At 45.9% G+C, this 15,457-nt stretch overlaps 2 protein-coding genes across 4 annotated transcripts in view; one reads left to right on the top strand and one right to left on the bottom strand.

Moving 5' to 3' along the window:
- The window catches only part of ARHGEF38 (Rho guanine nucleotide exchange factor 38), a 39,547-nt gene extending 33,770 nt beyond the window's left edge, over nt 1–5,777 (bottom strand). Inside the window, exon 1 of one of the 2 annotated variants that reach the window (XM_059844208.1) lies at nt 5,438–5,777. In XM_059844208.1, the coding sequence (XP_059700191.1) occupies nt 5,438–5,624 (187 nt within the window). In that variant the 5' untranslated portion in view covers nt 5,625–5,777. Of the gene's footprint in view, nt 1–3,536; nt 3,692–5,437 lie in introns of those variants that run through there. The other variant, XM_059844207.1, reaches the window with a different exon arrangement.
- The window catches only part of PPA2 (inorganic pyrophosphatase 2), a 45,543-nt gene continuing 34,063 nt past the window's right edge, over nt 3,978–15,457 (top strand). Inside the window, exons 1-2 of one of the 2 annotated variants that reach the window (XM_059844215.1) lie at nt 3,978–4,251; nt 12,596–12,758. In XM_059844215.1, the coding sequence (XP_059700198.1) occupies nt 12,638–12,758 (121 nt within the window). In that variant the 5' untranslated portion in view covers nt 3,978–4,251; nt 12,596–12,637. Of the gene's footprint in view, nt 4,252–12,595; nt 12,759–14,690; nt 14,849–15,457 lie in introns of those variants that run through there. The other variant, XM_059844216.1, reaches the window with a different exon arrangement.

Genomic DNA, 15,457 nt, shown 5'->3' with positions numbered 1-15,457 from the left:
AACATGGTGCAAATTGGGCCACTGAAGAGCAAGTTGGGCATTGAAATAGAAAAATATTGGGAGGGGCTTGAGGAAAACCATTTTTTTTCTTTTACTGAGAAACCCATGGCAGCAGCATTGTTCAGAAGCAGGTTTGCTGTGCACAGGCTGTGAGTAACACATGCAAAAAGCCCCTTTTCTGAACCCAGGAAGAAAACACTGCAGGACCAGAATGACCTTGCATGCATACTCCTGGGCAACAGGTTTGCTTATAAAATCTGTATCAGAGACTTCCGTGCAATTAGGTCATTCAATCTTTGATCATTTTTCTGTTCCATAAGGTACAGAGAATATTTACATTCAACGTGCAGGTTCTTTCTTCAACTCCTTGACAGCAGACCGCTCTAATTATGTGTGTGCTGACAGGACTACAGAGAGCTCCCATGTGACCGTGGTGGAAGGGAAGAAAGCTTATCATCAGGTGACAGAAGAATGCCCTTATTGTTAGCTCCAATACTTACAAATCAACCTTCCCAGGGTGTCACATACCGGTATAAATACACCACCCCCGTGGCACTGAGCTAATATGTTAATAGAGCAGGAACTGAGGAAGGGCTGTACCTGAACCGCTTCCTCCAGGACACAAGCACCTCAAGATTTGGCATGGATAAGCTGTATGAACTGTGGCTCACAAAGCAAAGTATCCCAATTAATAAAATGTTTGCTAATATGCTCAGAGGAAGATCCATAACCCTCCCTGTGTCCCAGTCTTCCCTTCGGCTACAGTTTCCAGCTCTCCTGTGGTAGCTCCTAAGAGTCCTCAGCCCCACGGCAGGGCTTGGTTGTGCTAAGTGCTGTGCAAACACTGCAGCACAAAATGGATTCTGCTCCGAAAAGATGAGCTCACTTCCCTGACAGACACTGCAAAAAGTTCAAGGAATAACTCCAGCTTTATTGCAGCACAAGTTAACAGAATTAGATCCCCCGAGCCTAAATTTGTATGGGAGAAAATAGAAGTATTTGTTAGATCATGACTTCTCATCCCAGGGCACAGGGGGGAGAATTTTCATTGAGCCATCTCCTGCACATCAGGAAATAACCTGAAATTTTACTCCTTACTCTACTTTAGCAAGCCAGCCGCTGCACGGATCAATACATTCTGCAGTGAAATAAGATATTATCTGCATTGTAGTCCATGGAAAGCTAGCACAAAGCAAACAAGGAACTGGGGAGTGGCACAGGGGATCTTTACACCTGGTGGGAGGTGCAAGAAGCTGACAGCATGGGCAGCCCGTGCAGGAAGGAGTGGTGTGCTCTGCAAGCAGGGAGGAGGATGGGATGGAGAATGGTGCCCTGCCTGAGCTGGAGCAAAGGTGGATGAGTTGCCTCTGGCTGGGCTTTTGTACACCAAGGGATGGTAGCTTTCCAAGAATTTGTATAATTTTGCTGGTTTCTGCATCATCTGGTGCAGAATATCCTGTGTTAGTTATTTCTCATAACTACACTAGACAGAGAAAATGCACGGCATTCAGGGTTCAGACATGAGCTCTGAGGCAGTGTATTGTGGTAGCTGTGTGATTTGAATCACTATCTAATACAGGTATGGCCCTGATGCATTTTAAATTGAAGTGTGTGCAAATCATTCACCAGGGCAGTTGACCCATTCATAGCCAAAGCTGTAAAGGAGTTAATATGTGATAATTGTAAGACAAGGTGCTTTTTGGAGGCATTAATTGTTTTGCTGAGCACTGAAAACGTGATCTCTGATTCCTCCAGGAAACTCACTGCTTTCTGTAGCTCATTTTTCACAGCAAGCATAGTATGGCATATAATTATTAACAAAAAAACAGCAACCTGCCCAAAACTTAATAGACAGTGAACTATGCTTCAGATGCCTTTTTAGTTAATAGCATCTATCCCCATGACACACTGTATGCTAATCTGCCCTGATCTTGCAAACATTTGTGTGCCAATAACTGCATCAAGCAAACCCCTTTTATCGAAATACACAGGTACTCACAGACTGGAAGCTTTGGGTTAATTCAAAGACTGATCCCAACATTCATACAATACATAAATATTAATATAGTTACTTTTAAAGCTGCTACAGATGGACTTTCACTTTAGAAAAGATAACTCATACCAGCTAACCAGCTATAGATAATACATTTGAAAATAGAGATGCTAAATATCACTTTTTGTTTTGCAACTTCTTCATTCCTCTTGAAAGAACGTACTTGCTGAATTTTCTAGTGAATGTAGAGCAGAGCAATGCATAGAAATGTCACAGGAGCTCTGCCTTAGCTCTTATAATGATCCTTGATATTATTTCTGTATCTCCACCACAGATGCTAGTGAATATATCTTCCTCAACCCCACTCTTCCCTCTTCAGAAAAATAATGTCCAGTTGATGGAAGAAATATATACGGCCTGATCAAGGTATTCCTGGACTCTTCCAAGTACGCAAGTGCAATCTGAGTTCTAAATAACTGCATGGTTTTATCATGAACCTGGCATTTGATGACAATCACCTTACTTTCCCCTGCCTAAAATGGGGACGGCAGGCATTTGGTTATCTCACAGGTTGAGCTGAAGTACAGGTTCCTTGAGAATATAATAGTTACTTTGCACCTTATTTCCTTTCTAAAAAGAGTAAAGTCAGGAAATGTAGCACGGCCATTCACACCAGATAAGCTATTGAATAGATACATCTACTATAGTCATTAACCATGAAAATGCTTTCTTGCGTCTTAACGAACCCTTAATTTTAAAGTGAAAAACACTTGCAGAAGTTTTCACCTTGGGCAATGCTATTGTGCACTGCTGTTTGTAGACTGGCAGAACAAACCGCCTCCATTACCCTGGAGATCTAGAGTGAGAAAGGCTCCTTCTCGCTTTTCATAGAAAACATTGGTCTACCGTATAAAACAAAACTTAAAAGAAATCCAAGCGCAGAAATTGAATTCTTAGGAGTTTTTATGCCTGACTGCTTGCTCTCTTGGGCTTTTTGTTTTGTTTTCTTCACAGGCTTTTATTTGGGGGCCTCTATTTCCACGACACCGAACTGCATTTTGAGCATATACCTCAGAGCTGCCAGGAATGGCTGTGGAGGGCAACAGCCCGGTTCCTACTCAGGGAAACCTTCACAGTCTGCAGGGGGCTGGAAAGGCCTTTGAGCGGTGCCTCGCCTGCCCTTCACCCTGCACAAATGTACTGCAATGCTGATGCCGGCGCCGAGGTGCGCAAAGACACCGTGGTCCCTGAGCTCTGCCTAGGCTGCCCGCCACTAGCACAGAGCAGAGTCCTGCAGAGTCCTGTGGAAACCCGCCCCACTTAGGGGAGATTTCCTTCTGCAGGGCTTGCTGCTGTTGTATTCCTGTGTTTTACACGTCCTTGTCTGCGCTAATACCTACCCCAGGTCTGCAGATTATGCGTTAGAGAACATATTAACAGGAGCCAATAGAAGGGAGAGGCTACTAAACACAGAGCTTTCCCCACAATTCGTATTGGAAGCAAGCGAAAATAACAATTTGTATCTTTTTTACAAAGCATTTACCACTCTAGGATGATCAGAAAGTCCCGACCAGGTGACACACACCAGACAAGCTGCCACCAACAGAGCTGCTGGTTTTCTTAACAAGAATGGAAAACTCAAAAGCTTTGTGCCAACAAAACCACTTCCTTGCTGTAATCTGCTTTGCATCCAAGTGCTACGAGAGAAGTGCAGAACACAAAGGTGTATAAGCACAGCGTCAGTGTTGGCAGGCAGCACATAGGTCCGGGATCCGTGATAGTTATCAGATTCAGACACATCTTCCTCAGAAAAATTTGATCCAGGTCAGGCCTTGGCACACAACTGCAATTCTATGGCGACTGCAAATATACTTTATAGGAATTTCTACTTCCTTTGTATTTTCCCTCCGAGGACAGGCAACTTCTAATCCAATGCAAAGCCTGCAGGTACCTTTTTAACCCATCACAGTTTCTCTCAAACAAAGGCAAGCAAACAGAGTGAGCTGATACCAGCCCGTGCTTTGCAATACGCGGCCGTGGCCGTCTCAGCATGTGGCAGGAGCTGTAAAGCTGGATTTACTGTCTCCTTGGACTGCTGCCATAAGCATAACCTCACGCTCTGCCATGACTTCCGGAGCTTCCCCACCGCCTCGGCTGCAGATTTTAAACTGGAGACATTCACAGCTTGAACGCGGCTGACACAGGACAGAAAGATTTCACACCTTTTTGCTGGATACTTCCCTGATAACCTTCACCAGGTGAGGGCAACCCCATTTAGGAGTTAAAATCTGCTGTTTTGATGGGACGTGTGCCATAAGACTGCCACAGCGATCCATGATTTTGCCCTGAAACACCCCTGCCAGATTCCTGAATCGTGGGCCTGACCTGAGTATTTTTCACCTTCTCATTGATTAGCTATCATGAGGAGGGAATAGCAAAATTGATGAACCTCTCTGTTCTCAGCATATGTAGTCCCCATAGAAAACCTATTATTTTCAGGCTTATTATTTTATTTTCTGCTTTTATTGTCTCTCTGAAGCAATGCTACTTCCTAATTAAGTGCATCAAAACCACAATACAGCAATCCAAAGTATTTTTCTATTTTATTTCCTCATAAAGGATTATGGTTGCAAGAATGAGTGCCACTAAGCAGTTATAGCACTATTAGTAATACACACTTATGGTATAATAATACTCAAACCCTGTTGTTCAAGACCCTGGAAACCCACAGAAATTCATCCGTTGGTGTTCCAGAGCACTCCCAGAAATTGCTATTCACATTCTTCATGCTTTTCCTCAATTTGTGGCAATCACATTTAATTTTTGATTGACAAACCCAGTACTGACATACTTTACTACAATTTGTGGTCCATATGCAATTTGGTTATTTGAAAAGCAACTCTCTCTTCATAATCACAGAATGGCATAATTTGCATCAGTATATCCATCCGAACATGTATTTGGACATACTTTAGTACAGGCTTGTACAATCTATGCAACAGTTTATAGACCACAATATTTTTAATTGAGAAAAAAAAAAAGTCCTTGATGCTTCTAATGACTTGGCACATACCCTGCTTAATACGACAGCCAAAGACAGATAGGAGCCATCCTATTTTCACATTACTGTTTGTGTTGCAAATGTATTTTGGTAGATGAGAAAGGTTTTGGTCGCATACGAGTTTTGCAGGCACTCACCAAAACCTACAATTATATTTTGTGTCCCATCTACAAGACACCATTTAGAATAATTAGGGGAAACATGTCACGGTCTGGAGGTGGGGAAAAAGGCTGAGAGGGGCCATTGCTCATTCCACCTGTGGGTAGGGGGCAGAGCCTGCCATTCCCTTCTTTATCTGAAGGCTGCAGCCTGGAGGGCATGGAGACACCACCCCAGCTCAGAGCATCCCTGGCAGCCGAGCACCAAACAAGCTTCCCCAGTACCTTGCAATTTCTGGCTGTACTCTGTCCGGTCGGACTGACTCCTCCTCAAGTTGCCGTGGTCCCCGGCGGTGGTGGTGCTCTCCACCACGGGCTCCGTCCTCCTCCTCTGCCCCATGTACAGCTTGTTCCTTAGCAGGGTCAAATTCCTCTTCCTTCCTGCGGTGCCTTCCTTCCCCGGGCAGTCCATGCTCGCCACGGACACTCTTGCCTGCCGCTGCTGCTGCTGCTGCTGCTGCTGCTGCAGGGGGACAATAGCTCGATATTCAGGCAGGTGACCTCCCTGCCCAGGTGAAGGCTGGTTGCTTTGGGCTTGGGTTTGCAACAGGGCTCGCCAGGCTCCGCAGGGCCCCGGGCTCAGCCCTGCCACCTGTGCGGGAGCAGCTCCACCCCCGGGAAGCTGCCGCCCCGGGCAGCGTTTGCATTCACCTGCCCTGTGTGCAAGCACGCCTGGCGGGGCCGCTTTCGGAGCCAGCCCCAAACCGCAGCCAGGCCCTCTCCCTGCTGCAGGGCACTCTCCTCACCCCGCCGCAGGGCCGGCACAGAGGAGCGGGAATTGCCTCCTCCCGGCTCTGGCAGGGCGATGGCTGAATGTGGCACGGCAGACCCCTTCCCTCTCTGCGCTGCCGGGCAGGTGGAAGCAGAGAGGCAAGGCCAATGGAAAGGGGAGGCCAGCCACCCACTCGGCCCTCACTCCGGCAGCCTGGTCAGAACCTCGGCTCCTTGCATATCAAGTTGCATCTGCCAGTCTCCTGACCCCACTAACGGATGTAGCTTTTGGGCTGGAAACTCTGGATCTACAGGTTTGAAAGGCGACCAATCCCCCAGGACAATGAAGGAAAGGGCTGAGAAGGACATGAAAGTCCCTCCGGGAGGTAGGAAGCAGCGTGGAGCTGATGCTTGTCTCAAACCAGGCTCTGTCCCGCTCTACGCTACGCACAGAAGGGCCAAAGCCAAGGCGCAAGCCTGCCAAGGACCTGTGAAGGATACCACAGCCAACCACCAGGCTGTGATAGCCAGGGGAGTAGACACCAAAACACCTGCTCATAATACCTCTGCATTAGTCCCTGGAAGAGATCTTATTATCCTGTCTGTGAGCAAAGGCCTCTGGCACACATGTACTGTCTAGTGATCCTCTGTAGCGCCAGTCTAATCAAGCTCATGTCAAAACAGCAGGAGTTGCTGGCATCTAAGCTTGGACCGGACTTATCCTGGGAAGAGCCCCAACAGCCATCAGTAGCAATCACTGCTGCTGCTGTGATACCCAACCCTGTAGCCCTCACCGCTGTAGGAAATGCCTGGTGGGAGCCCCGTGGTGCAGCCTAATCGGTGTCAGTCTCACGCACAGTTATTGCCACAGCATCTGCCAGAGGACACAACAAATGTCCCTCTGACAGAGGCTGGCAGAGAGCTTGGCTTTAGCGCTGCCACGCTATGTCCCTGAAGGACTGTCTAGTAAAAAACAAGCTGGGATGAGACGTAGTAGTGTAACCTCATTTCCAAGTTTTGTTTTTCTTTACAAAATGGGTCCTGTAATGCAATCTCCTCATCAAAGCCCTTCATTTCTACCCAGTAGTGAAAATAAGAGGTTATGAAACTGTTAAGCAATAAACTACGTCAAATTGCAGCACCATGCCAGTGCTGCACAAAGTGTCCAGCCCAAACACAGCCTGGCAGAGGAATAAAGTGGTGAGGGGAATACTGGGAAGACTTTGTGCTCACACAGAGAAGTCACATATTACATAGGCAATTCATGTGTTACGTCCTGCCTCCTCTTTGATATTTCCTAAGAAACTCTTTATTCTGCAAGTCAGACCACAAAAGTTCCTTGAAAGGCAAAGCAGTGGTGACAGCAGGGAGAGGCGTAGGCAGGGACAGCCTGGTGACACACTTGTGACAAGCATCAAAGCTCCAGCAACAAGCAGTACACAGACTAAAGTGGGAGTTAGGGAAATCAATAAGACAATTTCTTTACACTGGGGACTTTGGGAGGAGCTTTTATTTGAAGCAATAGTTTGGTATTCATTGAGGGTGGTAAAACTGGTTTAAACAGTCACCACCCTGACTGCCCCCCTTCCCCAGATGAATTTGTTCCCATTATGGCTGCAGGGTGTAAACACACACACTTGAGATGAGATGGAGGAACTGATCTGGCAGAAAACTCCTTCCCTCGCCCCTTTTCCCTGGGCTATTTTCCATCTGGATCTGTGCTTCTGATTAGTTCCTCATCCAGCTAAGGAAGCAGTTGTGGCAGCATGAGGCAGGGGATGACGCAGGGCACATATGAGCAGCTGTGGGTAGGGCTGATGGCTGCTTAGGCCAGAATTACCCAGAGAAGGAATCTTTCCCCATCAGGATTTCAGTGCCCGGCTTCTCAGAAAACAGAGGTCACATCATTTTAGATGAGATTTCATTATGTTTATTTAAATTAAAATGGTTTGGGAGAGAACTGGGGAATGTGTCTCAGCCGGGTGAAGGTGGAAGAACAAACTAAATAGAATTCTTGGCATTGTAAGTTCTGTCACATGTGCAGAGTTACAGCCAAGATATGGTAAATCCTGTAGGTATGGTTTGCTCAGGTGTTTATTATGACAGCAATCTCCCCACATGCAAAAGTTGTCTTCCTCTTCAACTCAGTCACAAGGGGTAAAATAGTATGTGTTCATTCAGCAACAAAATTATTATGGGGAAAGCCAGCTGTAGTTGCTGCTGCTGTTGTACTTGGAATGGTTTACATGGCTTTAGACAGCAGCATTATTTTGGAGAAAGCCAGGAGCCCAAAGCAGGCCTACACCACAGTTTAGAATGTAGATGAGAACTTATTGCAACCTTAAAATATCTCCTTAAAATATCTCACCCAACATAGGAAAAGCTGAAAATATCATCTCTTCTGTGATACTCCAAATGAGTGGGACACGTTCAGGACTGGTGGCTTTCCCAACCCCTTTGTGGGGAGGGAGATTTGAGACACAATCAGGTGTATCCATCATCACATTAAATCCCATCATGGATTTATAGCAATGGGCTATGCCTTGTGCAATCAGCAGAGGGATTACATAAAAACAATCAGATGTGCTTTTGAGCAAGACCCCCTATAAAGTCTTATTACTGTTTGCTGATCTTTACTGACTGTAACAAAATGTCACAGAAAGCACGGGTCAGAACTGTGTGTGAAGCATTCACTGCCACTCACAACAGTATGAGGAACCCTTTCTCAATTTCAAATTATTCCTGCTCTCTTCTGGCCCCATTAGCAACTGATGGGAAAACAGTACCAAAGTCACCAATCCCTAAGACAAGATGAATATATGGTATCTACGTGGACAAGGTGCTCTTTTTACAATGAATGTGGAAATCTCTTTTACCACTCTGTTATGCTCAATTCCACAGAGCAAACTGGAATCCAGTTGATGCAAACACTCAAAGGAGTTATTTGCATGGAAGCCACCCTGCTTAAGAAACAGAACAGGTGCTGGTGTCAACACAGAAAATATTGGCATTGTGTTCCCCAGCAACTGTATTGGCCACATATAAGAGCTGATTGTTGTATGGTCAATGCCAACCTTTATCTCAGTCCTGAGCTATAAATGAACCAGAAGCACCATAAAGACTGATGGCCATTAAGTAAGCAAACAGTTATTTGTTTTCTTGTCATACCTCACAGCTGTTACAGAAGATTTCTTTATAACTCAGGATCCCAGAAGTTATACAAAAAATACTGGTGTGGGTTGGCTGCTGTGCCTGTTCCCTTTGAGTGGATGCACAGACCACTGCTGGAGTCCTGTGGCAATGGCATGGGATTGGCATTTCCAAGTTTGCTCACTGCAATGGCCAGCACAGACACCAAGGAAAAGAAAGTCTCACTCCACAGCTACATGTGACTTCGCCAGTCTCACCTATGTAAAAAGATCACATTTGACAGGCAGTGGAGAAGCAGAAAGGTACCATGGTACTGCTGCAGAAAGCTGTCCTACCTTCCCCACAGGTGGAGCATGACAGCAAAGAGTGTAGATGTCTGTGTAGCTCCCCATCTCCGTACAGAGAAGTCTCAGTGCAAATAAAAGCAAGCCTGTACCTTGTCACTCAGCCTGTATGCACATGTCATAGGAAAGATGTCTTCTGAGGGACAAAACGTGGAGGCTTTGATAAGAACAATCCTGTGTAAGGCCCATCAAGGACTTTGAGCACAGGAAAGTGGCTGGTATGTACACTCTACCTGTTTGCAACAGTACTGGTAAGATAAGAACAGCATGACAGGTGAGGAAAAAAAGCAATAAAAAGATAAGGCTTGGGGACAGGTAAAACTGGAGTCTACACGCTGATTTTTCACAATGAATGAATCAAAATTACTTTGAAATATACATAGGAAAAAACTTCAAACACCTTTCAATAGTACAAAAAGAGAAAAAAGCCTGTCTTGCAGGTGAAAAGTTATTTAGTGTGGCAGTCTCACCTTCACTCCTACTGTTGATCTTGCCAGACTGGTGATTCCTGTAGAGAAACAGGTCTTTAGAAGTAAGTGTACAGGGATAATTTCTTTTAGCCCTGTCTACAGTGTTTCTCATCTAAATATTTGTAGGAAAAATTCATAAAGTACATGCCTGCTGGGGCTCAGGCTAGGCTGTGGATATTTCTAGGAAGGGATGGCTCGACCTTTCAAGACATGCAATCTATCTCCTCTGTCTGCTGCGATGCTTTCTTACTCCAAACAAAGCCTCTGCTCCAGTTTACACACAAAAGGCTGACGTGTTTTCTGCCTACAGAGGGGGACCCATCTCTCAAATTGAAACACCTGCCAGAGAGGAGAAGGGATGCTGAGAAAAGGGTCGGCAGGGCTTGAATTGTCCTTGCAGCGCCGTGGATCTGTCACTATCCAGCCAGGGCTTTGTGTAGGTCTGATAGGCTTGGAGCTGGGCCAGCTCCCAAAGGGGGACATCTAAGGGCAGTGCTGCTTTGAAAGGGCTGGGAGGTGAGAAGGAGAGAGAACTTGCCAGGAAACCAAGCAGCCCTTTGATTTCTTCAGTGTTACAGCCATGTAATTTTCTAAGGAAAATAACCTGACTCTGTTGATCAAGTAGATGGCACTGTGATATCAAAGCTAATGAGGAAAGACAAGCAAGAGAGCGAGGCATAGGTAAAAGAACAGGAAGATGATTCTTCATTATTGGTGTGTTTCAATATAAAATAAGAGGGCATAGAAATTACCAAGATGAAATATTTTATGTGGAATTCTTTGAGAACCTTATATCTGGCAATTCACAAATCAAGAGAGAAATGGAACCTAAAAATGGACCATCATGAGCAACTGGAAAGATTTTCCTTCTAGGTCTCTATTTTTAATCATTATACATTTGCAGCTTCACACTAAAATTTTATATTTCCAGACAGTATTTTTATAGCTGAATTGGAGCCTTTTTTTCTTTCTCTCTATGTTCCTGTTTGTGCTCATTTGTGAAAGAATGAATGAAAGAATAAACCAGAGAGAATACTATTTGGTGATTTTTGTTTTGTGATGGAGGAGTTGCCTTGGAGTAACAAAGATAAGAATCTTTAAAAAAATGAAGCTTCAGTTCATACTCACAAACAAGTTTAACGGGAGTTAGGGCAGGCTGAAAATCCCTGGTTCACAGAGCTTAAAATAAACTCAGTACAGATACCTAGGAGGGAAGAAATTGACATATCTGACAAAACAAGACTCAGTCGTGGCATCCTGGCCTCTTGATAGGCAAATCACTTTTTGGTAGCGGTCCAGAGAAGTTAAATCTGGCAAGCGAATCCTAACACATTTCACAGGGGAGCGTAACAAAAGCATGGTTAAAAAAGAAACAAACAGCTTAGACAAAACAGCTCAGACAAACAATTTATTCAGGGAAAAACAGGGTGTAAACTTAAAATATTCCTAACAGTAATGAGTATTATGACTAAATCTAAATTTTGCATAAATACAGAAGATCAGTCTCTTTAAAGCAATTGGGTTACTGAAGTGAGTTCACTGCTACAAAACAGGGGTCCACAGTGTGACCCAAGGTACTTAGTGTCTTCATGATAGGAGCCTCTGTTCTTACTCACACTGAGATGGAAAGTAGTGTAACCTGATAAACCTAATTCTGGTTACTGAAATACACAATGATTCCTTTCAGTTAGATGACGCAGTCTTTCACTGCCATCAGGCATCCATCAGTGAGCAATATACAAATCCATATGTGACTTGGCTGCTTCTAGACTTCCTCTCTAGACATCCTCTGCCAAATCCAGCTGTGCCAATGAAAGAGGTCACCAACTCCAATGATTTGTCATCCTTCTCCTGCTGAGGACTGTCAGTGCAAAGATCTGCAGGAGTTGTTCATGGCCCTTAACTCACTTTGGCTAAAAAGCAGCCTGAATAACTTAGCCCAAAGTCCCTAAACTGCCTCAGCTAGCCTTGCCTGGCTTGATCTGCCCTAGGGAGCACTGGTTCCAGCTGATCCATTGGCAGGTGGGGGAAATGGTGTTGGCTGAATGAGAGAGCACTGGCCAGCAGGCCCAGGGAGTGACCTGTTCCACCGAGGTGGCTGGGCAGGGAGGAAGCCTGGCTGTAACTTTTGCACAAAGGTAGCAGCAAAACCAAAGGCTGGCAGGAATTGATTCCTTCAGATTAACGGTCTTATAAGCCATGGAAATAGAACTTCTATTACAGCAAAATTTAATGATAATGATGTGATCACCAGCCAAGAGCAAACGCACTGAAATAGCAAGTAGTCGTACTAATGAAATTCTTCAAAGCTTTATTAGGTGAAAAGATGAAAATTATTTTCATTCAGGAGGATGAGTATCCTTAAATTATAATATAGATAATATTTTCTGCATTTAATTTGCACAGCATTTTAATGGGCAAAACATTAATTTTTAAATATTTATATGTGTATATAAAAATTTATCTAAAATCCATGTAAATGTACACCTCAGAGTACAAACTTTTAAAATAAGGACGTCCTTCAGGCTTAGATGGTTATATTGCTGCTGAGTTTTTTGCTATCCTCCAGTGGCATTTTGCTGGAATGAGATTCACCCCTGTGCAGAGGGCAAGCATAAAACCTAAGCACCATGTAAGTTCTACTTAAGTCTTAAGGACCCGGCTCTAATTCCATTGAAATAAATAGCAATATTTTCATTGTTTTTCAGCAGGAGCTGTTACAAGGTCATTGAACGGGATCAGTCCTATAAATGCTTTTTGCTGGCCCAATTGGAATGGTATGCAAGGAATTAGATGCAAAATGCTTGGGAATGAATGTGAAAAAATCCCTCGGCAGTAAAAGACTTGGTAATTCTGGAGAATTTTCTCAAGGTAAATACTGGAACCAGAACATTGATTTGAAGGATGGTAGGTAAATTTATTCTAACCAGGGAGCTGGTCTTACCCAAATATGACTTGAGGAGTATTGGTGTACTTCTGCTGTATTCTATGTAATATAATGCATGATACTGAAAAATTCAATCAAACCCATTTAAAGGATTAATATTTCTGCAGTACTAAGATAATTTTGGATACTTTAAAGTACTAAAGCATCATTTTCTCTGCTCTGGTAGCATAAGCAGGTTTTCAATGTGGTTTTCTGCTGTATCATCTACCCTTGCTAGGTAACACGATGGCATTTATTTATGCATCTAAACAGTGCCTGCACAGAAACTCGTTTATATTTCATAAATTTAAAGAGCTTCACAGCTGATTTCCCATTAGAGATGAGAGAGTTTTAGGTAAGACCATGTTCACAACACAAGGCAAAGGAGAACTCTGTGCTCAGGCTTTGTGCATCTTACCAGGCACTCCTGGACACTGCAGTGTATTTCACTTCCCAGCTCGCAGAAGAAAATAAATATGAATTGGACTCCTACTAGAATAACCTTACACCCATCTGTCAGCTTTGCAAGTGTAAAAAATCCTGTGTATTCTCAGTAAGTGATTTCCAAAGGCTCTGACCTTCCATAAATGAAATCCAGATTCCTCAGAACTAAGCAGAGGCAGAGTGCTAGGCCTATGGCATGTGTTTCCTTTTAACCTTGCCCGTTTCAGTAGCAGGCCAACTCAAAGAAAGCACATAATGGGTTTTATTATAATAGAAAAAAAAGTTATATAGGTTTTTCCTTTTTTTAATTACTCCACGTGAAAAACAGATTGTTTGCCCTCTAGACAAACTTAAAAGACTTAGAACCACAGAGAGCTGCTGGTATCTGAGGACAGCCTAGAAGAAAGATGGAGAGGGACTTCTTACAAGAGTATGTAGTGATGGGACAAGGGGGAATGGCTTCAGACTGAAAGAGAGTCTGTCTGGAATTAGATATGACAAATAAATTCTTTACTATGAGGGAGAGACTGGAACAGGTTGCCCAGAGAGGTTGTGGATGCCCCATCCCTGGAATTGTTCATTGGCAGTTTGGATGGAGGTCTGAGCAACCTTGTCTGGTAAAAGGTGTCCCTGTCCATGGCAGGAGGGAACGACATGATCTTTAAGGACCCATCCCTCCAGCTCTATGATTCTATGAAGAATTTCACCCCTACATGTTCAATTCAGGACATTATCCCTGAAAACCTTGCATTTGGTGAACTCAGATGCCAACTCCTCTGATGAGGATGATACGAAGTACTATTTTGTAGCTTCTGCAAAAGTGGCCTTGCAAAGTTTCTCTGCTCTCCTGGAGCTGTCTATTGTCACAAATGCAGCAAGCAGTGGCACAAATCAGAGACCATAGCTTTTTTTTTTTTTTTTTAGAGACTTCTTGTAATGGGACATCCACACACTAGATTACAGCTCCATCAAAGATCCAAAGCACTGACACATTTCAGAGGAGTACATGGAGCAACAGTAGTGAGGCCATCATGAAAATCTCCTGCTCTAGTGTAAGTTCAGGTGGGACTCCCTATGTGTCAGTTTCTGCTCACTCCCTCGAGTCCTAGTGCTTGGCATCACCGAGAAAAGCCTAGCTCCATGCTCTCGGCATCTCGGCACTGCCCTTTGTGGCAGTGCTGGCGGCCTGCGAGCCCCTCAGCCTGGCTACACCCGGGCGACCACCTGCGCAACCTTGCCTGCCTCCCGCTGGGGTCACCTACCGCCTCAAGGAGGGGCTGGCTTTCCTTATTATAAATTTCAATCCGGCAGACCCTGCCCTGGAGGCTGTGCAGCCCCACAGCTTCTCCCTTTCTCCGGGGCGCTGCCCGAGGCCCGGCCGGGCCCGGAGCAGGCGGGGCAGGGCCGGCGCGGCGGCGGCCGCAGGAAGGGGAGGGAAGGCGGCGCGCGGCCGCCGCCATCATGCGAGCGCCGCCGGGGCTGTCGCGGCTGCTGCTGGTGGCGCGGGGGTGGGGGCGCCTGGGCGCCATGTCCCGCTACAGCACGGAACAGCGGGGCCGGCCCAACTCGCCCGATTACCGCCTCTACTTTAGTAAGTAGCAGTCCCCGGACTCCATAAACCCCTTCCTTCCACGGCCCGTTGGGCGCACGGAGGTGGCGCCGGGGGCTCCCCGCTCCCGCGGCGGCTCCTCGGGCTGGCTGAGGTATCGCCCCCGAGCCTTCCCGCGGCTGCAGGGGGGGAGCAGTGTTTTTGTAGAGAGTGAGAGCAGATCTTGTAGCCATCCCGGCATTTGGAGGGAATGCTGGGCCTGCTCAGCCCCGGCCCAGCCGTGCCCTTGCTGAGCCCCGGAGGACGGCGGGGGTGAAGCGCCGCCGTGGTGCCGTGTAGCGGCAGCGCGGCCGCGGGGGCCGGTGACACCCCAGGGACAGCCGTGAGAGGCTCTGGGGTGTGACAGCCCAGCCTGTCCCTTGTGAGCAGGGCAGCCCTCCCTCCCACCAGACACGTCACCGAGGCGGGAGGCTGGCATCCAAAACGTGGGGCTCCAGCCCCGAGCGGGATCCGGCAAGTGGCAGTGCGAGGGCACGGGCAATGCTCCAGGAGGCGTCTCAAAACCCAGCAGAGCTGAGGGTGTGCCGTGTTCAGTATTACGCATTTTCGTAACAGTGTTGTCTTGTTTGTGTGCCAGTCCTATCGCAGTGG

This window comes from Haemorhous mexicanus, chromosome 4 (assembly GCF_027477595.1).
Source record: "Haemorhous mexicanus isolate bHaeMex1 chromosome 4, bHaeMex1.pri, whole genome shotgun sequence".
Taxonomy (NCBI): Eukaryota; Metazoa; Chordata; class Aves; order Passeriformes; family Fringillidae; genus Haemorhous; species Haemorhous mexicanus.
The sequence above is the reverse complement of the archived record's forward strand: the minus strand, read 5'-3'. Positions and strand labels throughout refer to the sequence as shown.